At 39.7% G+C, this 25,702-nt stretch overlaps 1 protein-coding gene across 7 annotated transcripts in view; it reads right to left on the reverse strand.

Moving 5' to 3' along the window:
• Positions 1–25,702, reverse strand: part of BRD4 (bromodomain containing 4) — a 126,715-nt gene that overhangs the window by 80,122 nt on the left and 20,891 nt on the right. For all 7 annotated transcript variants that reach the window (XM_042451163.1, XM_042451162.1, XM_042451159.1 and 4 more), the window contains 4 exons: positions 10,578–10,896; positions 9,797–9,934; positions 3,760–3,895; positions 1,864–2,132 (listed from right to left, as the gene is read on the reverse strand). In XM_042451163.1, the coding sequence (XP_042307097.1) occupies positions 1,864–2,132; positions 3,760–3,895; positions 9,797–9,934; positions 10,578–10,862 (828 nt within the window). In that variant the 5' untranslated portion in view covers positions 10,863–10,896. The remainder of the gene's footprint in view (positions 1–1,863; positions 2,133–3,759; positions 3,896–9,796; positions 9,935–10,577; positions 10,897–25,702) is intronic.

Below are 25,702 nucleotides of genomic sequence, written 5' to 3' on the forward strand. Positions count from 1 at the left end.
GTTCTCCGTCTTGCGAGACGTCGACGGGATGGTGACTGGGGAGTCCCAGGAACGCTTCGCGATCTTTTCCAGGGACGGGAGGTAAGCCAAGGCTGGAGGAGCTGGAGCCGAGCCGTGGATCCTCCTCTCCACCGGGTCAAGGGCATCATCTTCCGGATGGGCGACTTCCAGCTTGAGAGCATCAGCCATCCGTATGACCCTGTCGGCAAAGGCCCGGACGTCATCCGTGGGCGACGGGACAGAAGGGCCTTCAGGCACAAACGGGGAGTCTTCATCCGAGATGGGAGACACGGAACGAGGAGAGCCCGAGCTGGACCTCGAGGGGGATGGGCTGCGTCGTCTGAAGAGAGGATCGGATGCCCCAAGATCGTCCCGGTTGTCCTGGCGGGAGGTTTCATCATCCGGGCGACGGATCCGTGAATGAGCACGGAGGTTACGACGCAGATGGGACGGGTCAACCGGGATGAGGTACTGTCCCGTGTGCTGGTCGTGAATGAGATCCGGGTACGCCTGGAAGAGGTCCCGATCATGCTCTGTAGGGGCAGGATGGTCTGCAGCCAGAGCCTCATCAGCTTCGGTACCTAGCGTAGCCCGGTCCCGTGAGGCAGAGCGTGGCCTTCTCCTTGGTGAGGGCGAAGGAGATTTTGACCTCGGCCTTTGAGGAGAGAATGGAGCATAGGAGTCCTGGAGCTCTCCTTCCAATTCAGAGTGCACATTCACAATCTGTAGGCTATCTGCCGGTACAGAGAGGTGACTGGTGAGGAGGACTCTGGGTTTGAGCGGCACCATCCGGGAAGGGGCCGGTAAAGACAGAGTCGGGGTTTTCACCGGCTCAGCAACAGGCGATGTCGATGGTACTGGCCTCGACTCAGGCGGAGGCACTGAGATCATGCTTGGAGGCCCCTTAACGGCGGCTCTTAGAGGGCGGCGAGGACGAACGAGCCCGCTTCTTGTCCCGATCGGAGCGCTTATCCCCTTTTCTCTTGGGGGCTTTGGGGGCATCCGACTCCCCAGAGGCTCCAGAGCCGCCAGGCTGGCTGAGAACCCTCTCGTAGAGGGCGGCCTTGAGTGTCCGGTCCCTGTTCTTGAGGGCCTGGGTGGACATGGCCTTGCAGTGGGCACAACTGCCCTGGACGTGTGCCTCCCCCAAGCAGAGGACACACTTGTCGTGGCCGTCGGCCTTGGGGATTTTCACCCCGCACTTGGTGCATTGCTTGAAAGAGGCCATGGTAAGAGAAGTCAGTTACCAGTCCGAAGTCAAGCCGTAGAATCAGAGAAGGGAAAGTCCGAGAGGATAGTCAAGTGAAAGTCTGAGGGTCAAAAGCCAGAGATTCTAATACACAAGAGCAAGCGAATGCTAGCGAAGTTCCTCGAGCTGCTTAGCGCGGCGGAATGAAGGAACTGAAGAGGAGCAGGCCACCAGGGGCCTTATATATGGGTGGGCGGAGCTACCGCCAAAAAGTTGCAGAAAGATATATTGCTTTCTGCCTAGAGATTCTAGAAGTTTCCGAGGATTGCTGCGCAGGCGCAGAATAAACCCATTTGTGTGATTCGCAGAGACCACGAAGAAGAAATGAATTATTTACATTTCTAGTTGACAAATTTTTATCCCAAGCAGTATTTTTATGTGTATTATTTATTTTTCTATGTTATATTTTATATTGATGCTGGTCTTTGGCCATAATAAAGAATTTCATACTTTCAATACCAGCATGATTTGGAAGCCTGTAATGCACAATTGCACATTTCTTTGGCATTTTTTTTTTAAATATTGTACGAGGGCAGAAGACAAGAAAATTGCACCCACTCTTTTCAAGAGCAGATGATGGCAAAGACTAAACAGTTGAGTCATGCATTGCTCACCTTCATGGGCTGTGCAGCTGTTGGGATAACCGGTGGGTGAGTCTGAATAGGCTGGGGGGCAGAAGCTGAAGGAGGGGGAGGTGGTGGTGCAGGAGGCTGTGGAGGCACCACAGTCATTACTGGCGTCTGGACAATAAGGTCAGGGGTCACAGGAGGAAAGGAATGAGTTGTTTGGGCAGGCTGAGGATTCTGTTGCAGAGCTGTAGTCTGTGGTGGGGATGATGCTTGAGTTGTATTCTGTACCGCTGATGCTCCTGCCTTGGCTGTAACTGACAGAACAAAATGTCACATTTTGTTAATGAAGACTCTTGAGTATACCAAAATATACTTTAAAAGAACAATGCTGTATAAGCCAGATTTAAGCTATCTAAAATGTATAGATCCTCATTCTCTGACAATTGTTACTACCGGTAGTAAGAAAATGTTTAACACCACCATCATTTTCAAACAACCTATCTCGTACTGACAGAATCAAATTTTATTCCAGTATCTAACAAATGTATACTATCAAGCTGAAAATAAATCTATTTTAAACTCTGTTCTTCTTCTCTTTGTAATTACAAGCAGTATTGTTTATTCAAAGCAAAAGTGAAGGTATAGTTTCAGTTAAGACATGTGCCAGTTCTCTGTCCTGTTGATAATTCCAAGACATATCCAGAAAGCATTTAATTTATTATTTTTTTAAAAAATGGAACCTACACAAGAAAGACATTTTATCCTTCAATTCTTCAAAATGACACATTTCAGGAAACCTACTATTCTGAGAAACACCAGGTGTCTTGACTTTTTAAACCCCCCCCCCAAAAAAGTTCCTTTTATTAAGTGGCCAACTCTTTCGACCCTTCAAAATTGCTGGATGCTGAACCTGCATGTGTGATCCCAACTTCTGCACTTGCCTCCAAAGGGTTTAGCATAGGAGGCAGAGAAAACTCCCCTGTCCCTTATTGCATCCTCTTAAAACAACAACAACAAAACCAAAAACTTCACTTATTTCAATATGCACCTAAGGTTCTGTAGTGAGTTTGTGAAGCTCAAGGGAGTATTTTCTCCACAAAGTAGCCTGGGATCCTTGAAATTACTATAACTACATTTATCTAAAGAGAGGTAAGAGGATAACTGGCTGCCTTTACCCATTTCCAAGGCACATTAATTGACACTGAGCTCCAAACTCCTTCCACGGCCCTTTGTGTTAGAAATCTATGAATCACATAGAAGTATGTACAGCTGGCCTGTAACACAAAGCAGTTGTGGCAACTTCATCACAACAATGTTTTCCAATATAGAATTTCAGGATAATGATTATAAGATATTCATCCTGTGAGCCCGCGTCATACACTGGTGTGGCTTATGCGGTTTCCAGCATACGCTGGAAGCCACACCAGAAAAAACCCTGGTGCGCCCCGGAAGAAGTAATGGGGGGTGCTTCTAATGGGGCTTGAGCATACATGGTCTTTCCCTTACCCCGCGCGCATGGGAAGGGCCCGCTATATTATACAGCATATAGTTTTGCACGTGTGTGTATGTATGCATACACACACACACACACACACACACACACACACACACAATCCATAGCACAACTAGCCCTCACCCTCATGGTACTCCCTCTATTTTCTCCTCCAGAAGTGAATAGCTGTCATTCACTCCTATAAGGAAAAGAAAATTACTGTTTTGGGGAATATTACCTGAGTGGGACCAACATTTACTCTGTCTGGCAGTTTCTTTTCAAAACCAGAGATTCGTGTATAAAGTACATACACTGTCTCAAGGAAGCAATTTTCAAATACAAGTTTACCGTCCTTATACATACCAAAATATAATGGTGACAGGTATTTTGCTGCTTCAAAATAAAAGTACAAAACCCAGTAACACAAACAGGAGACCTAGTATCAGTACCTGCTTCTTTCCTACCACGTCCTCTTCCTTTTGTCTGGACTATATCTATTTCAGTTTCTTCCTGGGTCATTTCAGAGATTTTTTGCAGGAAGAGTTTTTCTAGAGCTTCTGCCATTAGAACAATATCATCCCCTGGCTGAATAAACAAGAAATGCACAAAGTTATATATATTTGTAGACATCAGCAGAAAGGCAGGATGTACAACTTTTCTGGAGGTGTATGACAATGCAGAAATACATGTAACAAGTGGTAGTTAATTTGGCAGATTGATTTCTAAGACATCTCCACTTGATTTTTTAAATAAATGTTTGAAATATATGACCATGGTACGATATGTTTATTGATTACTTCAAACATCTATAGATGAGGACTCTGAAATCATTCTGTGCTTTCAGCATCTATGACCAAGCATTTTAAAACTAAATTTGTGCTTCTGTAAATAACCCCAAATTTGCCCTTAATTGCATTTTATTCTGCTCTGCACCCAATGTAGTTACTTTTAGGACATATTTTGGTTCAGTTTTGCTCACTGTTGCTGCTGAAAGCCTTCAAATAGTTTCTGACTTGTGGTGACCATAAGGCAAACCTATCATGGGGTTTTCTTGGCATGATTTGTTCAGAGGAGGTTTGCCATTGGCTTCCCCTGAAGCTGAGAGCATGTGACTTGCTCAAGATCACCCAGTAGGTTTCACAGTGAGCAGGCAATTGCACCCTAGCCTCCAGACCTGCAGTCAAACACTCTAAGCATGATGCCACACTGGTAGCTCAATGTTTTGGAGCATGAAAAATATCTTGAGGATGAAACTGGAGCGAGATCATTGAGGTACAAGCTGAATAATGGGAGTGCATGAATACAGCCTTGACACAATCCCTTTATAACCACGATACCTTTGGTTAGGCCAATCCAGTGAAAAATGGAAGCATGCAACCTTTTGCGTATTTACCTCATCTCACAATGGTATTACTAAAAGCTAAGGACAATCAACATCCTCTTTAAAGATCCACCAATGTCCACTAGAGGTGCGTGGGGGAGGGAGATTATGATGTGACAAAAACACTGAGGTGTTGCCCTAAACCTTAACAGAGTCTGGCAGAACAGAGAAGTCTAGGGAAGAAAAACATCAAAGTATACCTAAATTTTATTAAGAACAGAATAAAGGAATGGGTTATATGTAAAAGGGGTGGGTTAAAATTGTTGCCAAACGATTAGGCAGACAGGGATCCTGGGGACTGTGTGCAGAACCCGGATGTAGAATAAAATAATACTCAAACCCGTCAGTAAAAATGCTGATATAGCCAATAAGTACTAGGCTAAGATACTATAAATCCCAACCAATGAACAGAGTGAAGGGAAATGTTTGACATACAAGATGAAGGTGAAATCAAGTATTTAACAATTTCATAGATACAGATGGGAGGGATAACAGTACATGCCCATTACAAATGAGAAATATGTTAAAATGACCAAACACATTTCGACACTAAGTCTTCTTCAGTGGTCAAAGGATGCTGTTGTAATAGCATAGGAGGAATAACAATGTGTGTAGGCACCTCCAGTAAAGGTAAGTAATTAGTTGTCCAATATAGACTGTAACCTGGATGTACCACAGCAGAATAAGTCTCCAGTGACTGTGAGTGAACTCTCCTGATGCCTAGAGGAAAACACTGCATAAGGAAACATTAAATATCTCATTGTATTTTATTTCAAACCATTCCGATTTTGGTAAATGAGATTCCATTTATACAGTGGAATAAGGATATAAACAGATTTGTCTGGGGTGGAAAAAACCGTGAGTCTGATTTAAATTCATGCAGGATGATGTGAGACGTGGTGGTATGGGACTTCCGAACTTAAAGATATATTTCTACGCCTGTTGTTTTGAGTGGTTAGCAGAATGGTTTAAATTGGAAGAGAGACATGTTTTAAATTTGGAAATGGCAGGGGCATTATTTGAAGCTCACGCTTATTTATTTTATGATAAGCTTAAAGCCAATTATGTTTTTTTTACATCATTTTGTTAGAAAAGCCCTAATGAAAGCATGGCTTAAGTTTAAACCGCTAATATATTCAAAGCTTTCGATGTGGGTTTCAATAAATGAGGCCTTTCATAGAAATGATGAAATATGTCCTGGTAGATGGACTACATATAGAGATATTCTAGTGGTGGATAAGACAACTAACGCCTTGACTATAAAAACGCAGGAGAATCTAGAAAGAGAAAAGTTTTGTATTAATTGGTTTCTGTACTGCCAAATTAAAGAAAGGTTTCTATAGGATCTTAAAACTATCAATATAGAGCCAATAGCTCTCGAATTCGATAATATTTTTTTTGCGAAAAATACCAGAAAAATTTCCAAATCTTGTTAAAATTAGAAATGCATGAGGAATCAGTAAAATCTTTGATGATAAAACGGGCACAAGATTTAGGTGAACCCTTACCCTTAGATCAATGGGAGAGAACCTGATGTAGCCAATTAAAATATACAGCTTGTATCGCAGTTAAGGAAAACTATTATAAAATGCAGAACAGGTGGCATCTCACACCTTTGAAACTCTCTAAAATCTATGAAAATCAGGACACAGATTGTTGGAAATGTGGGAAAGAACGGGGCTCATTTATACATATGTGGTGGTACTGTGAGTTTGCTAGGAAATACTGGATACAGATTCAAAAAAAGATGCAGCAGATATTAAACTGGCAATTTAAGTTTGAACCAAAATTGTTTTTATTGAATATGATTTCGGATTGTAAGCTAGAGGATAAACATGGGAAATATATATTTTTTATTATTTCTGCTGCCAGAATGGTCTACGCCTCTCATTGGAAGGGGGCAGATCTGCTTACTTGGAAGGACTGGATTATGAAACTCTTGGATTTTATGGAAATGGACAAACTTACTTGCTACATTAAGGGCATCAACTGGAAGAAGACAAAAAACATATGGAACCCTTTAATGTTATTTGTTAAAATCAAAGGTATAACTCCCAACTTTTTTTGGTAATATCTCAATGTTTGGAAGTTTAATTTTAATTTAAAGCAAGTAGTTGGTGAGTTAAAGCACAAAATATATAAATAAGAAGAAAGCGAGATAAAGTAGTGATTTTGTTTTCTCATCCCATTCTTTATTTAAAAAAAGGAAGAGAATTTAATTAGGCAAGGAGAGAATATAATTTTTTTTCTTTGAATGTATTAATGACTTTATTTTGGCTCAATAAGGTCCTAATGCTTCTCCAGGAAGTTACTTAGTTTTGTACTGTGTTAGTTGCGTAAATCCATTTGTAGTGTATATGTAATGTGGATGTATTTTGTTTGTGTTCCTGTTGTGTAATTTGTACCCCTGTTTTGTCTGTTGTTGTTAAATATGTTTTTAATAATTTAATAAATATTATTTAAATAAATTCATTGTATAACCTCCCAAAAGCTACTTACACTGACCAAGTTCCCAGTTATGTCTATATAAGTCACCAAGAGGATTCTGGTCTCTCATTTCAGATTCTGGAATGGGTTCATTATTATTTTTGATACCTACATCCTATTATTTTTGAGACTTACATCACTTTCCACTTTTGTTTTTCAGAGTACACCATTTCCCCAGGATACTCCTAGAAGTTTTTCACTAGTAATTTTAGGGCCACAACAGATGACATTTGCTTGTAAAGTTATTTTTTTGAAACGTGAACTTGATGACACACTGAAGCTTCTGTAAATTATTATTATTATTATTATTATTATTATTATTATTATTATTAACCTTTATTTATAAATAAGAAGTGTTAGGACAATGCTTTGGTAAATTTCCAAACTCTATTGTTTTCATACATGGATTCTTTTAAAAGGAGAAGACTTCAAATTTGTATAAATTCTTGTGCTATGAATTTTCTTTTTACAATTTTTTATTTCCTTAATGATAAAATGCCATGCCCAAAGTAGCTCTTAAAGACTTAATTAAATTCTATATACTCTCTAACCTACTTGGTGGTGGGTTTTTATTATTATTATTATTATTATTATTATTATTATTATTATTATTATTATTATTGGTTGTTTTGATTTGTTACTGGCACTTTGATCAATTTCACCTCTATGTTTTCTCTCCTCAGACTTATATTCTGCTTAATATTATATATATTATATAATTATATTTTAATTTGCTATATTATTTTGCTTAATTAATAGTTAATTAATGTAATTAAATCTCTTTATTTAATACTATTAATGAAAACCTATAACCTTCTGGATGTTGCTGGACTCCAACACCTTTGTCCCTAACCACTGGCCTAACTGGTTGGAAGTGATGGGACCTGGAGTCCAACAAGATGTAGAGAGCAGTAGGTAACTCATCTGAAGATCAGTTTCCCAATGCAATATTGCCTCAAGAATACTGCACTTTGAAAACTGCCACAATAACAAGGCCATTTCATGGACATCGTAGCACTTAAGCACCTGCACTCAGTTGGTGAACGTTGAAAACATGCATTACTGTTTGGCTTTCACTTAAAATATCAATACAGTAAATCAGTGATTCCCAAAGTGGACAGTATGCCCCCCCAAGGGACAGTGGAAAAATTCAGGAGGATGGTGAGGGGAAAAGGGGGCATATGGGGGGGGGGGGGGGGGAAAAAGGGGGGGGGGGGGGGGCTTCAGTCAAAGTATTTGTGCACAAGAAAGACAAGGAGAACTAGCAGCTTTTAGGACCATGGTGGGGATGAGGGTTGCATGAAAATTCTTCTTAGCGTTCCTTAAAACCACAATGCAGCCCCACTGATTTTTAAGTGTAGTGGTGTCTCTTGCTCTTAATCTCTCCCTTTCCCCCTCTGCATTAGTCTCCAGTTCAGGGCATATGGCCTCTGTAAACCCCCCAACACACACACACTGACTATGCCCATCTCTGCCCCAATGAAGGAGGACTGAGAGGCAGTCCTTCCTTGCCAGGGAGAAGCTTTTCTCTTTATACTTGGTCACCTTGGGAAAACAACTAAGCAGTGACTGAGAGGCCTCTTGCCTGCACTGCCCTTTGCAGGAGGGCTGGCATGGGAGAGGGGCTTCTCAGTTGCTGTTTGGTCAGCTTCCTGTAACAAGGGTGACCAAGTGTAAAGTGACCAAAATTGGTTATTTGAAATTTGCAATAGGTAGACCTAATATCAAGAAACACACATGGTGTGTGTGTGTGTGTGAGAGAGAGAGAGAGAGAGAGAGAGAGAGAGAGAGAGAGAATGGGCAGTAGTCAGAAAAAATTTGGGGGCCACTGTAGGACATGAACTATACAAAATTGGAATTTTCTTCTATGGGATGCATTCATATTTTTAAATACAAAGATTAGGGAAATTCAGCGTTGCCTGGATCTCTGCTGATGATTTTACTTCATTCATCTATGAAATGGAATCCAATAATCAAACTTGGAATCTATGGCTGGTATCATCTGCAATCCATAAAATTTCAAATTCATGCTAAGTGGGTGCCCAAAAATATTTTTAAAAATACAGAAATTCAATGTTTGTTCAGAAAGTATGTGAGCTAATTGACAGAGTCTGAAATTTTTACTTTCTTTGTTTTCCTCTCATCAGATAACGCACCAAATTCAGTGAGTCTGTGATTATACATGTGGATTCATATAGCATAACAGAGAGACATCTTAAACTATAGTACAGGTCTACTCAAGGCATATCTCTAGAAAAGCTGCTATTTCTCACCTCTGTCTGTAACAATAAGCAGTATATGTTGAAGTACAAAAGTGAAAAGAAACTTATAAGACTAGCCAATCTATATCAGAATAAGCTTCCATGGGCAAAAGCCTAGTTCTACAGATCTACTGAGTATATACATTAAGTACAGAAGACAGTAAATACTGAAAATCCTTTTCTAAATTAAAGCTGAAAAGTGAAGAATTGTTTCATCTTGGCTAAAGAAACTCTACATGTTAAAATAAAGATTGTTTAAGTCAGCGAAGTGTTTTACAAAAAGACATGAAAACAACATGATCATACGTGACAAATTCAGATTTTAGAAACAAACTCTGATGTAACACACAAACATACCTTGTTATAGATGTAGCAATTTGTAAACATTCTATTGAAGTCCTGGATACATTCTTGAGCATTCCAGTAGTAGTTATTCTCCAAGCGTTTCTTTATTGTTCCCATGTCCATAGGAGTTTTAATAATTTTATAATAATCCTGATAAAAGAAGATAATTAAGTATGACAAGAAAACATTATATTAAAATTGCTACATTTTCCCCCCAGGTAGCATAGTACACTCTTGATTTTCTTCATCAAGCCAACTTCATGCAATATTGTCTTTGTTATTTCCCTCAAAATCCTAGCTGACTCTCGTGCTTTATCAAATCCTGCCCCCCACTCTTCTTGAGCACCTCTGATGGAAATCTAAAGTCTGTTCTTCACTATAATTTCATTATAGCTTTACAAGGCAGCATTTCTACTCTTCCCTTCACTCCCTAGCCAGAAATCATACATATTCCTTTCTAGCACTGCCTTGCTCCTCATGCCCTCCCATATTCTACAACAGTGATGGCGAATCTATGGCACACGTGCCAGAGGTGGCACTCAGAGCCCTCTGAGCACATGTGCCATCATCCCAGCACAGAGTTTGCCAGAGTTTGTTACTAGAAAGCCAGAGGGACATGACACTTTGCAATAAATAAGTGGGTTTTGGGTTGCAGTTTGGGCACTCGGCCTCTAAAAGGTTCACCATCACTGTTCTACAACTATTCTTCCCCTTGCTCTCTGTTATCACCAAAGATCCACTCCACTGCACTGCACTGCACTGCCCTTCCCTTCCCTTTTCAGTTTATACTTACAGGGAGGTTTAGTTTGACAGCATCCACAGGCTGCTGGAAAGGCCATGAAAACTGATGTTTCCATAGTGTCTTGAGCACCACTTTGAGCAGATACTGTAGCTGGTTGGTCATGCGCTTGGGTTTGTTAGGATTTGAGGTCTCTGGAGGTGGAGGATTAGCAGGTACAGTATTGCCTTGTTGGGGTTGGGCTTGAGCCTGTGTCGTAGACATTTGTGTAGCTTCTAGTCCATCCCCCATTACTGGTAAATTTCTCAGTCTTGTCCCAGGGCCACTCTCGGTAGACATGCTATTGATCCCATTGCATTCTTCACCAGGCACTCTGCAAAATAAATACCATAATATTAAACATTGTTTAAATATGGCTATTCATTTGTGTACAGCACAGAAAGGCAATTTCTGAATGCTTTAATTTCCTTAAAGTGAAAGATGTAGCCACACAGCATCTAGTTTACCTCACACCTTGGCTTTTTAATATATATTAGCCAAAAGAGTGACATCTTTTATCATAAGATACAAATCAGCTATAGAATATCTTAGGTCCAAAACACACTGCAGAAACAATCCAGTTTGAAACCATTTTAACTGTCCTGAGTCTAACTCAGTGATAGGGAATCCTGGGAATTGCTCTTTATTGTGGCACCGGAGCTCTCTGACAGAGAAGGCTAAATGTCTCACAAAACTACATTTCCCAGAATTCCTTAACATTGAGCCAGGGTAGTTAAAGCAGTCTCAAACTGGATTATTTTTGTGGTGTGTTTTTGACCTTAGGCTAATGCAGTGTTTTTTTTTTCCTGCAAGATAGGCAAAATATTTTTCTTGGCTCTTTCATAATGTACTTATTTAAGGTATTTTTCCCGGGGTTCATCCAGAAAGTCTCGAAAAGAAGCTTAAAATAATAATAATAATCATAATCATAATAATAATAATAAACAGTTTGTGACCATGGGTTTAAAATTAAAATACATGATAGAGAAGAAATAAAGGATTAGGAAGGCATGGGAAAACAGGAAAACTCAAGAATCAAATCTTGCAAGTTACGTATTATTTCTTACAAATTACGTTATTTCTGCTAGAATGAAACCAATTGAGAGACAGAAGAGACTAAATTGATTTGGCTTCTTGGCACAGGCTGCAGATTACTTCTGCTCCCCCACCACTATTTTCCTTTGCTGCAGACTGATGGAATGGGTGTGAGGAAGTGAAAATTAAAGGAAGAGTGGCCTGACAGACCTGGTACTTTAGCAGAGTTGCTGCCATAAGAACTAAAGGATGATGCCTGTTTGCAAAACAGGACTTCCTTTCCCCCCCCATCTTCCATCTCCATCCCTCTCAAGCAGATATGGGGCTTGGGGAGATGCAGGGAGGGGGCATCTATTGTAACAACAATGTCCATTGTACATGTCACCCAAAAGTGTTGGATGCAACAAACTTTATTTGCTAGGAATTTATATATTTAACTGTGTAAGTGTTAAAATGTTATAACTTGCACACTATATTAACACTATAACTACACCATAACCTGAACAGATGGGAGGTGGAAGGGAGAAAAGGGTGTTGGGCAGGAGTACAATTAATAATAAAATCAAATTTACACATAGGGTATCATACTATCAAGTGAAGTACAGTTGTCCTTCCTTTGACTTTTGTGGGTTTGATTAATATGTTATTTCTACGAATCTCAGGTGTTCCAGTGTCACTCTGTCAGAGGTTGACCATGAAGTCACACTGGGGGACTTACAGATTCCTAAAGAAAACACTTCTCTAGGCATTTCTTTGTCCTTCAGCACAATCCTATGATCATCTACTGGATGTTGACCACTGAGTTGTACTGGAAGTCCTAGAGATTTCTAGAGAGGTGTGCTCTAAGTTAAAAACTAATGTATTTTTATTTGACGTTTTCCCACTTTCACTGGGCTCCTGTGCCCCTAACCCCAGCGAATGTGGGGGGCCCACTGTATATACATACATCGAAGCCTACAAAGCTGGCATGAATTTATAATAGACAACAACAGCTTGGCTGTTAGTATCACATTGTAATGGAATTGCCAACAAATTTTCTGACAGCACTCCTGTGCCTTTGAAATGAAGTGACTTGCAGTTTGCATGGGACCCTTTTTGCACACGATCCCCAGCAGCTGTAACCATTCACTCTGACACTGTTCTGGGATAAGGAAGAAGCCGCACTGAGACTCAAAAAGAACCTTTAAAAAAGGTTTTGGGCAGGGAGAAGCAAGTCACAGAGACAGCACAGTGCTCTGAAAGCTCAGGGTGAAGAGCTATTTGAACAAATCAAAACAAAGCCATCAACTAACCAAATATATACCAGGCATTACTCCACAGAAAACTTTTGCCAGAATGGATAATTAGTTAGATGAGCTTTTCACTGCTAAATTTTTGCATTCCATATAACTGCTATTGGATATAGAAATGTTAAAAAAAAAAAGTTAGGCAATGCCAACTTGTACTGAAGTCCTTTTGTAAATGAAAATCATGCTTCCATCTAAGTAACTATGCTTGAGGAGATTTTAAAAAGGTTCAAATAGTAGAAGCATTTTAAAGCTTTTTTCACATTACAGGTGTATTATTAGTACAAATATATTGCAGCATGTTAATTCATATTTATTATTATTTATTATTATTATTTATTGTATTTATACCCTGCTCTTTAGAAATGCTTTCAGAGCATCTTACAAATTGTTAAACAGTTCCTTGCCGTCAGGCTTAAAGTCTAAAAAGAAATGACACAAAAGAAGAAAGGAATGGCACTGGGGAAGAGGTCCAAGTCTAGCAGATCTTCTGTCTCTCTGAGACCATGGCAATGGCAGATAGAATGGATAGATGTCCCATGTCTCTGTTCATACATGCACATTTTGTGTATGTTTGAAAGAATCTTCGGATCTCCACATCATTGAAACCTTAAAATTTAGAGATTAAAACTGACTCAATGGAAACTCTTAGGTTTTGAAAGGCTATCTAGCAAAGAAAGATCCTAAATACAAGTTAAATTTGTTTCCCCCACACCCTCAGCCATCTTCAGTGAATCGTACACTGGACACATTTACAAGCAAAATGAAGGCACGAAGATAGACTTTCTCTTGAGTCACAACTACTTTTGCCTTTACCATTTACCGACACACATACACTGGTAATTTCTAGACATAGAGACTGAAAAAGGTACTAAGAAAGACCTGTTGCGCAGCTTACTACTGATAAAACCCAGTCATCTGTGGTTGGCTAGTAAGCTTGTCATAACTGTAAGAGAGGAAGATTTCAAATTTTCTTCTGTAACTGAACCTGAATGACACCAAACAGAGCTGTATATTCCTGAAAGAAGGCAGCCAATATGGATGGGATAGTTAATAGTCTGATGGGAGAGGATAAGCCTTAGCTTTTAACAGTTGGACCTGGTGGATGAACAGCAAACACCAATGGTGTGAGTAACTTCTCTTGACTTCTGTTCACACAATGCAAAAGTTTCAAGCTTTTTTCTCCCATTGTCTTATCCCCTTACCAGAGAAATCTGTATTACTAATACAGATACTAATACTAAAATAGCCAAAAGAAATCATTATGAAATCTTACATCGAGTAACTGGAACATAAAATTCAAGAAACATGTACTGCTCAGGAAATAGTACACTACCCACAATTAACAAAATGTCAGATCATTTGTAAAACTATTGCACTGTAAATAAAAATACTGAGTGATTTAAAAATACTGGTGCAAAACTGTTCTTTGTGAAATACCCTTTATATAATCTGGTATCTGGACCTATATGTCAGATCTTAAGCAAGTCCAATTAAGAATTTGGTCTGAAAAAAGGAATTGATTGGGAGACCGCATTCCAGTGGTTCCCAACCTTCCTAATGCCGCGACCCTTTCATACAGTTCCTCATGTTGTGGTGACCCAAACCCATGAAATTATTTTCATTGCTACTTCATAACTGTAATTAAATAGATGTTTTCCAATGGTCTTAGGCGACCCCCATGAAAGGGTCATTCGACCCCCAAAGGGGTCCCAACCCACAGGTTGGGAACCACTGCCGTATTCTGTCATATAATTATGAACTTGAGGATTTCATCTCATAAAACTCATCTGATTGCGTTCTGGGCAATTAGATTATAAATCTGAGGGCAGGAAACTGTTCTGTTGTTTTTTCACTTGTAAAGCGCCATGTACAGTGATGGCACTATACAGTATAATAAAAGACCATAATGATGTTTCAGCAGGAACCTGGGGGAAAGTGTGCTAAAAGCTAGAGTTGGTGCAAAGTAATATGCTCTCATTATTAACAGCGTGTTTTGAAGATACAGTAAGCAGATTTGTCGGTAACTGTGGTGTTGCTATGATATGTCTTTTCTATTACACCTTTTTTATTGTTAAATGTTAACTGGATTATTGAAAGCAATACAGTTTCAGAGCACTGGGATCTTAATAACATTCATTCCCTCCCAGTGACCTCCTCTATTGTTTTACATTTGAACTGCTTTTGAAATAATATTCAAGTTACTACCTGTAATAGCTATGGAGATTTGAAAAATAGAGGCTTTTCTCTGACAAACTGTACATGTTTTTCTTTGGCTGTAAAGGTCTCAATATTTGCACACAGAGCGAAGGCACATCTCCCTGTTCTTCCTGGCCTGTGCTGTAAAGGCCTTGCAGTGAGGGCACGTAGAGATACTGTGACCCTTGCCCAAGCAAAGGAGGCACATACAGTGGCCATCCGGGCTGGGAATCTTTCCTCTGCACTTGGTGCATCTTTTGAAAGAGTGCAAGGACATTGTCAAAAGCCAAAGGATGAGATGAGAGAATGGTCAAACACGTCAAAAAATGCTGGTAATCAGAGTCAAAAACAAGTCCAAATCACCAACCAAAGAGAAGTCAAAGCCAAAACGTGGTCAAAAGCGAAAGAGACGGAAGGAGTGAATTCCAAGCAAGTTTCCCTGTGCGGCTCACATGGTGGACAAAAGGAACTGAAAAAGGGCAGGAAGACATCGAGCCTATATGGAGGGTGGGTGGAGCTACCGTCAAAAAGTCTTCCCTAGAGATTCCAGTAGGATCCAAAATTGCTGTGCTGGAGCAGAATAACCCATTTGTGTGATTCGCAGAGACCACAAAAAAGAATGAAGTGTATGTAAGTGCATTCAAGTCACCTGTTGACTTATGGCAACTCCATGAATTTCATAGTTTTCTTGGGCAAAGAATACCCAGAAGTGGTTTTGCCATTTCCTTCCTCTGAAATATATCCTTCAGCGTCTGGTATTCATTGGCAGTCTCTCATACAAGTACTAATCAGAGCTGACCCTGCTTAGCTTCCAAATCAAACAGGATCTGGTGCCTTCAAGGTAATAATAATAAAAATAAAGTTTATTTTTATTCCTACTCTCCCAGTGGATTGAGGCGGGTCATAGCATAAGCAAACAACAATACATAGAGGGGCGGTACAGACCGCCCCTTTGGGGCAGCCTGCACCCGCCCCTTTCTGTGGAGGATTGAGGCCAGGGCAACCATACCGGCAGCCCCTGCGGCCCCAATCTGGCGCTTTTCTAAGCCATAGAGAAGCGGCAAAACGCCGCTTCCCCGTGGCCTGGAAAAGGGATATCCTTGGGGCTGCATGCCCCCGGACACTCCGACAGGCCTCTTCTCCCTGGCTTCATTCCTGCGGCAATTTCGGCGCATGTCCGAAAGAATAGGACATGGAACAATAATGCAAGCTACAGAAAAAGAGATTCCACTTAAACATTAGGAGGAACTTCTTGACAGTAAGGGCTGTTCAACAGTGGAATGCACTCCCTTGAAGGGTGATAGGAGTGTCCTTCTTTGGAGGTCTGTAAACAGAGTCTGAATGGTTATCTGTCTGGGGTGATTGATTGAGAGTTCCTGCTTGGCAGGGGGATTGGACTGAATGGCCCTTGTGGTCTCTTCCAACTCTATGATTCTACTTAACTGATGACAGCTTGGAACAGACCGGTATAGCACCCACTGTGTTCAAAGTTATTCTACATAAAGACATAATTCTAGCATGGCATTGAAATGCTCAGAATAATTATCCCGTGAGACTTCAGTACCAAGAGTAAGAAAATCTCTATCAGCTCAGGCACAGAGACTGCTGGGAAGGAAATATATTAATAGAATCACTCCAAACTTATGCTCACTTTGGAGAGGGAACTTTAGTGATTATATCCACCCTGTACTAACACTGCTCTAAACAACAATGTAAATACATTTGCAACACAGGTTTTCCAAGAAGGGGTATCAAGCTGAATGATGGACTTGAGACAAGTGAGAGTATTCTGTGACCCTTTAAATGTTGTTGGACTACAACTCCCTGAAACTCTATACCCCCCCGGTAAATAAATAAATGATGTGTTGTCCTCCAAGCATTCACTAGGAGGTATAGGGGCATTTTTGTCATGTTTTAGGGCCGCTGAACTATTTTAGACCCATAGAAAGTGAACAGGAAGTGTCTTGTTTTTTAAAAAAGCCCAAAACATGGGGGGAAATATCCACATGATTCCTAGAAGGCACTGAGGGCATACAATTACTTTTTTGTAGGCCCCATGGTCTCCTGGGAGCTAATGTGTTTCCCAGACCCCAACTGTTGCCCACTCTGCTCTAGATGTTTTATACAGTGGGCCCCTGGTAACCACTGGGGTTTGTTTCCTGTACCTCCTGTGGCTACCCAAATTTATGGATGGTCAGGTCTCATTATATAAAATGGTATAGTGTCCCTTATGTAAAACAATAAAATCAAGGTTTTCTTTTTAGGATTTATATATTCTTGGAACATTTTCAAGACTTGGATAGTTGAATCCGTGGATATGGAAGGCCTGTACCTACCACAATCCCTTACTAGTGACCAGGTTTATGGGAGGTGAAGGCCAATGATTTCCCAACCAGTTCCAAGAGAACTTACTGACCAAAAGCTGCTTTACCTTTGGACACAGCATGCAAAGTATTGCATGCCAGGAATTAAATGTCATGTGTACATACATCTGAGAAATGCCTTCACTCTCTCTTCCTGCAAAAGTGTGCAACTATGTTTAGTCTCTGTTAAGCTAACTCTACTTTACGTTTGCTTAAGACAAACTTTTATTTTGTTAAACAAGCCAGCAAATCAATCCAAGATTTATTTTAAATCACTGTTTTCAGATCTGTACATGGACAAAGCAGGAAATGGAAATGCAGATACTAAACTCAGTAGGGAGGAATGTATGATACCAGAATTTCAGGAAGACTTACAGATCATACGTGCTATATCATGGCCCACCTCTGAATGCAAACACAGACACTTCAATAGACTCCTCCAACTTTCATGCTATGCTATAAAGCAACACAAAATCCACGTTTGCATTCAAAACAATATTTCAAAAACAGACATCTGCCTGTTATACACAAAAGTAATCACTACTCATATGGAGTTGTGGGTATCTTGTGTTGCTTCATGCTCTTTTGCACTTTATATTCTTGTGATGTATAAGAAACCACTGCTGTTAAGCTAAGGCCAACTGTGGAAGGAAGGTTCAGTAAGGAATCTCAAAGGCAAGGGCTCTGTAATGGATCACATGATGCAGAGCCTGCCAGGACTGGAAAATAAGGAGCCCTCCTCACTATTATCAAATGGCCACATTTAGGATTTAAAAAGATGGGCTGCCTTAAAAGTATTCTAGACAATCCCGAAAAATCCACAAAAAACTATTCTAGACATTGTTCAATACCTAATAAAATCTGATTCTGGTCAAAGAGACTATACTGAGCAGCAAAATTAACACTAATCTAGAAAATTAACAGTAATCTACATTTAATTGATTACTTTGTACAAACTACGGGAACGATGAATTATAAATGTGACTACATTTCAAGGCGTTTTACTCAAATCCCTTTGAGGCAGATAAACACATTCAGTTTTATGAAAGAATACAGAAACAGGTATTTTCTCATGCTGAAAACTTTCTAAAAATGTAATACAAGTGGGTTCATAACACAGGAGTGACACGATAAATCTAAAAAACCACTGCAGAACATGGTAATGACTAGCTAAATTTGCATGCCACTAAAAACAATATACATATCCACATAGATTAAGCCTATTAATGGCTATGACCCAGAATGCCAACAGTAAAACCATTGAGAAAATTATTATTTCAAGACATTAACTTCATGAGTACTAGATAATGGCAATACCATAGTAAACAGCCATCACAATCATGTCCTCTTATGTGAGCCTCCTAGAAGCATCGGGATGGTCACTGTTATAAAATGGTGGGCTACACAGACCTTCAGCCTAGTACAGTGCACCCTTGCCTTATGTGGGGATTCATTCCACACACCCCTCCGCATAAGGCAAATACCGTGTATGCTTGAACCCCATTGAAAACAATGGGACTTATGCACGCAGTGCGTCGATGTCTGTTCTGTTGCGTGTCTTTCAGCATAAGCTGAAAGCAGCATATAACGCGGGCACACTGTACAATAAAGCTAATTATCACTAGGTAAAGGATGATGAGAATGCCCTCTACAAAGTGGAGCAGCAACAGTCCCCATGGCCACATCTTCATTGACTTTATTAATAAAAAGAATGCAAAAGGAACACAGGAGGCACTATTCCTCTAGCAACAGAACATCCACCAATTGAGAGTATGATTAAATGGAAAAGTGGCTCCCGTTCAAATCAAGGGGGCTTGGATCTGTGCAATTTTCTGGATTCGTGGAGGTGTCCGGAATGGATCCCCTGCAAATTGGGAGGGACGACTGTAAAAGAATATGTATCTTATAGTATTCTAACAAATGTTTTCTAGCATATCCTTGGTCCTAATAATTCCTAACCACTGTCCAGCAGATTACAGGCCTCAGATTTCTATAATTGAACTGAAATAAGTAAATTGATAAAAATGTCCTTCACTTTTTGATATCTAGACCAGTCTCTTCTCTTTAAGTTTTGTATCTTTGTAGATATCTTCCTGGATAAATTGCTAGATGAAGGAACTCTGTATACTAAGCATGGAATCCTCAGATATTACACAGAACTTGGTGGTATGCTCTGCTTTTTTTCAATTTATACACAACACCACAAGTTTGGCTGAGCTCTCAGGACAAATTTGCATATATGCCAACATGTCATGTCTCTGAGGCAGAACACTAAAGAGAAATATCAGTATTGCCTGAGAATCTGTCTTTTGGCAACTTATCCACCATTACTATATTTCTCATCAAATATATCCTAAGAAATTTCTATACAACACTAAATTTTTTAGGAGTACAGAAATCAATAGTTTAAGATTGTCCTACAGAGACGAAACAAAAGCTTGGAGCAGCATCTTCCAAATTCCTGATCTCATCTCTGACTCAAAACAGAAATATCAGGCCCAAGCATTACCAATAATCAACCAAAACTATTCAGAACACACTTAAATAAATATTCAAAATATATCTCAGGCATCCCAAATACCTATGCAGTGTGCGTGGGCCATGGATGTAGCTAGACTGTTGTTGTAGGCAGGGAATTGGAAATGTGCAACTCTGCAGTTATTGGACTGCAATTTCCAGTGGCCCTGCTGGCTATGGCTAATGGGACATGCAGTCCAGCAACACTGGGATGGCTGCATAACTCTGATCCCTGCTGTAGACAAACTGGAAGGTTCTCACCAGCCATACTGCAACAGGATCTCAATAAGCCAATATGCATCCAAGCATTCTTTACCTTCAATTCTTAGGCCCCATACAGACAGGCCAAAATAAAGTTGCTTTGGGACACTTTGGAGGTATGCTGTTTAAATGATGCATGCGTCCCAAGATTCCAGAAGCTGCACCAAAGTCACATTCCAGTCCTTAGGACTGGATCGTGGCTTTGGCATGGCTTCCAGACTCTTAGGACTTAGGATTGTTGTATTTTTTAAAGGTTGTACGCCACTTTGATTGTGGTAACAAAAAGCAGGATATAAATAAAAGTTTTATTTATTATTTTATTATCATTTAAATAGCATACCTCCAAAGTGACCCAAAGCAGCTTTATGTTGGTCTGTCTGTATGGGGTCTTAGTCATGCATCCAGCAAAAGCATGAAGCCAGTAGGACAGCATCATGAGGTGACAGCATCACATTGTACAAAACAACCATAACTACCTATCTTTCAAACTGCCCTCTCAAGGGCTCAGAAAAGCCTACACAGCAGCTGCCTTATTACTCAAGATAAGAACTGAAAGTTGTGTGGGTATTTTCCACATTTAATTTTCCCACCGCCTTAATTGTTATGGATGATATAATAAACCAGGCAGCAAATTACAGATTACTATTAAATCCTTCCACAGACAATTTTTGTTTGTGCCTGTGTAACCACATGTGCACACAGACACACACTTGATAGCAGCTATTCCAATTTGTTGCTGGATACCAAATATGTACCTTCACAGTGTAACTGGGAGCAGAGATGGAAGAGAAGAAAAGGTAGGAACTCAACCTCACCTCTCAGAACACCTGAATTCAAATCTCTTTCACACACTCTAAATTGTACACTTATACTGGAGCTTTTGGGAGGCTGTTACCTTTAACAATGACCCCATACAGACTGCCAAAATAACGCTGCTTCAGGTCATTTTGGAGGTATGGTCTTTAAATGATGCATGCTTCCTAAGAGTCCGGAAGCTGCACCAAAGCTGTGCTGCAGTCCTTAGGACTGGATCGTGGCTTTGGTGTGGCTTCCGGACTCTTCGGACGCATGCGTCATTTCAACAGCATACCTCCCAAGTGACCCGAAGCAGCTGTCTGTATGGGGCCAATATTATGCAAAATGTCCAGCAAATTATTCCTCTGGTGTCTAAAGAAAACTGCTGTTAACAGCTAGAAAGTGTCATCTCTTACTTCCTGCAGATTCTGAACAACTGTCAGAAATGGAGATGACAGCAATGCTTCCAAAGCAAGAGAAGAATAAAGCCAGTGTTGGAAGAAAACCAAGTAATTGTTCATTTTTACTAATATGAAACAAACAAACAAAAAACTACTATAAATATTGGACAACATATTTTTTATTTCTTTTTAAGTAAAACTATTTACAAGTTTATGTATTATTTCTTACATTATAGCTTTTTCTCCCATCAGTTCCAGGGGCATACACTGTGTTCCTCCCACTATATCCTCACAACAACCCTGTGAGGTAGGTTAGGCTGACAGAATGACTGACAGTTTCATGGCTGTGTTATAACAATGTAGGCCATGTCCTCAACCAAAACAAAATTCAATAATAATAACAACAGAGGTATGGGAATATTCATTTTAATTACTAATCAAAATAAAATCCTTAAATACAAGTTAAAATGGCAGATTTAAACTTAAATGCTGTCTATTTGCATAAGTAAACAAAGAGGTTTGTTTACATGATTAACATGATTAAGTCATGTCTTTCAATTACCGGTAAATATAAACATCAAAAAGCAAAATCAAAGTTTATCAGGAACTCTTACAACCCATTTTAGTTAGATACCGCTGTTATTTAAGCTGTGATGAAAATACAGTGACCCCCTCCATTTTCACGGACTTGAGATCTGCGGTTTTGACTATTCATAGAGGGGCAACCTCCATTAAAGTTAATAATGTATGCTTGAATACATGCAAATTTCCAAATTAACTGGGGGAGGGGGGGTAGTCCAGAATGGATCCCCTGAGAATTCGGAGGGACTGTACTATACTACAAAAAAATCCCTGTATGGATAGATGTTTGCACCCACTGACAAGTTTAGTAGACAATCTTTTACTTACTTAGCACAAATATTCTTAGAAGCCACCGGTTCACTGTATCATTCTTGCATGAATCCTTTTTCTTAGCCTCTCAAGAGTCAGAAATTTATTCTCCCGATTCAATTCAAACACCATTATAAACCATGGATAAGGAAGATGAAGTGGTTGTGGTGACTGCTTTATTGAATAGCCACAACTGTCAAACAACTATTTCTAATTATAGTTCACTATAGTCAGATTACAGTTTGGTGTAATGGCTGAAATACAATCCATAGTTCCAGGTCTTCCACAACCATTCCTTTGTTCATGAAACAAACAATTGATACAATTAAGCAAAATATCCAGTTTGACATTACTATAATCTAATTAAAGAATTCTGGATTATGCTTTTAGAAACCTGATGAATTTACAATATTTTTGGAGAATACAATTGCAAAGATGTATAAGAAAGGATTGTCATGCTTAATCCTTCATAACACTACAAAGATCTTCTTGAAATATAGTTGGCCCTCCGTTTTCCTAGGGGATCCGTTCTGGACCTCTGCAAAAACGGAAACTCACCAATATTCACACCCCATAGGCTTGAATGGGGCATGCCCCATTAAAAATAATGGAGGTCTCCCCTCCACAAATGTTGAAAACTGTGGACCTCAAGTCCGCGAGAAAGGAGGGATCAATCAGGCAGAAGGCACTAGCACAGTGGCAAGTGAATACGTAACAAGTTTGGATTAGGAACAATTCTGGTTTAGAATCCAGTCTGAAGTTGTCAATACTATTTAGGGTACTGTATGTAACCTGGAAACTGCAAATGAGTCACCACTGCCTTATATTTTCCAGATTACCCACCACTGTACAAATATCACCTCAAAAAAGAAAAACAAATGGTAACAAAATGTAATTCATAATACTTAAATTTTCAAATGGTCGCATTTGATTTTATCAACATTTGACAACATTTCTCAGTTTTTAATTTATTTTTATATAAACCAAGCCAAACACTATTATGTATGTAAAAGATGGAGCTCTTGATTAAGCATGCAGAGATGTACACCATCAGTCCCATCCACTGGACCTTGCAGTATTCTGTAGAAGAAAATCAATTTGGATGTCGTCGATGAGTCACATTTTATTTTATACAGAAAATCAAAATAGAAATACTCTTTAACCCAAACTGGACTGATGCATATCATCATCTTTATGGAGTCAGATAGATTATTATTACAGTCGCCCCTCTGTTTTTGTGGAATTGAAGTCCATGGTCTATATTATTCATGGAGGTGTGAGCCCCATTGGCTAAAACGGTATGCGTGCAGGGCGATGTGCAGGAGCAGGCGGCCATCCAAACCAATGGAGATTGAATATATGTGAGTTTCCGTTTTTGCAGGGGTCCAGAATGGGTCCCTCACAATAACGGAGGGACAACTGTATTTTAAGAATCTGCCACTCTTTTACAGGGATATTTAAGGTCTAAAGAAAATTAAAAGATTTAGCAGGAATAATGTGGCTTTTCATTTTGGTTATCAAAGTGTTTGGTTATCAAATCATGCCATCACCTGATTTAGGTACAGCTTGCCAGATTTTTCCTGAATATTTTAGAAGAGGTGGTCAACAGATATTCATTAGCACACTGCTTTCAATTGTTTTTCTCGTATTCTGCCATTATACTTCCTGTCTACTTCTTATACCAACCCTCTTGTTAAATCTAGAATTATTTGTCAACTTGCATTCCAAAATTATATGAAATATATAAATGCAAAATTTGCATAATTCATTCTCCCTTCCTATAGAATCAGGATGCTATTACTTTTGTACAAAAATATAGTAGATGCACATTACTATAAAAGATAATGCTCATAACAGATTAGATGGCAAATCAACAGTCAAACCAGGTGATGAGAGGCTGATGAGGGAATGAGTCATCCTCTTCTTGGAAGTTACAAAAAACATTCCAAATGGGAGGAGGAATAAAAAAGACAAAGGCGGAGGGGATGAAATGAAAAGTGTTTGCAGGATACAGAGTAATTATTGGAAGAAAGATCAGTAATATGGCTATTACAGTAGGAGTAGCAATGACTTGGAATTAACAATGAAGAAACTAGCAGAATGAAATGCATTATGAGAAGCTGAGAAGAAAGTGTGGCTTTTGAAAAGTTCTGTTCCCATGCCAAGCAGTTATAGCTCACTAAACAACCTGTATGATACCAGTAGAAAATCAAAGGAACAATAATAGTGCACTAATGAAAACAAAAGATAAAACACATTAAATAGTGTTGGGCCCGAGTTACTTGAGGGAACGCCTCTCCCTACACAATCCGCCCCGTACCCTCAGGACAACAGGGAAGAATCTGTTAGACCACCCAAAGGTCAGACTAACCGTTACTTCCAAAAGAGCATATACAGCTATGACCCCCAGGTTATGGAACAATCTGCCGGAGGAGATCCATCTCATCATGACCTTAGATGCCTATAAGAAGGCACTGAAGACGGATCTCTTCCGGCAGGCATAACCACCTGACCTTTTATAAAGAACTTTAGGAAACCCCACTTACGGTCATAACAGCATAACTGCCCGCTGCCCTGCGATTACTGTAATTGAAATTTTTATACTTTGTGCAGTTTTTATGATATGTATTTTACACATGATTGCCTGTATGGAGATTTTTGGTTGTAATCCCGCTTCAATTAAAACGGATATTATACTATGGGTCAGATGAGCCTGGTTCTAGGTTCTGCAGACTCAAAGCAATCTCACCTGGGTTTCCTGACAAGCCAATCTTACACTTAGTAGGTGGCAGGCAGGCTTTGTGCTTGCTTTAGCTGCCAGGGAGAAATCAGGCCTGCATGGGAACCTTTTGGCAGTACCAGGGTAATAAGAATAAAGGCAACACCAATGAGTACAGGTGCATGGTTAGCCACTTCTATATTAATACTCAATTCATGATAGCTACCACCATGTTAATTACGCAAAACCCACCAGTAACATTTGTACATTGAGCAGGGTTGTGCACAATTAACAGGTTAGTACTGATAAGTTAAGGGACATCACCCAAGCATTGCTATCTCCAGTATCTCCACCACAATCGTAGCGAATTCACATTATTTGTGACAGTGCTGACAGTGAGTGACCACCTTATCATTTGCTCAGATATGATGTATACTGGCTAGAGATCTATGACCACAAATTAATAGATAATTTAACTAGAAACTGCCCTGGCAGTACCTCCTTCTAAATGTATACACATTACAGGCAAATATATACAACCAAGTGGCTGCTACATAGATCTGAACATGATATCTATACATCTATACCTACATGATTGTTGTTATTGTTATGTGCCTTCCAGTCATTTCTGACTTATGGAGACCTGTCATGTGGTTTTCTCGCCAAAATTTGT

The sequence above is a fragment of the Sceloporus undulatus genome, chromosome 2, assembly GCF_019175285.1.
Source record: "Sceloporus undulatus isolate JIND9_A2432 ecotype Alabama chromosome 2, SceUnd_v1.1, whole genome shotgun sequence".
NCBI classification, from domain to species: Eukaryota; Metazoa; Chordata; class Lepidosauria; order Squamata; family Phrynosomatidae; genus Sceloporus; species Sceloporus undulatus.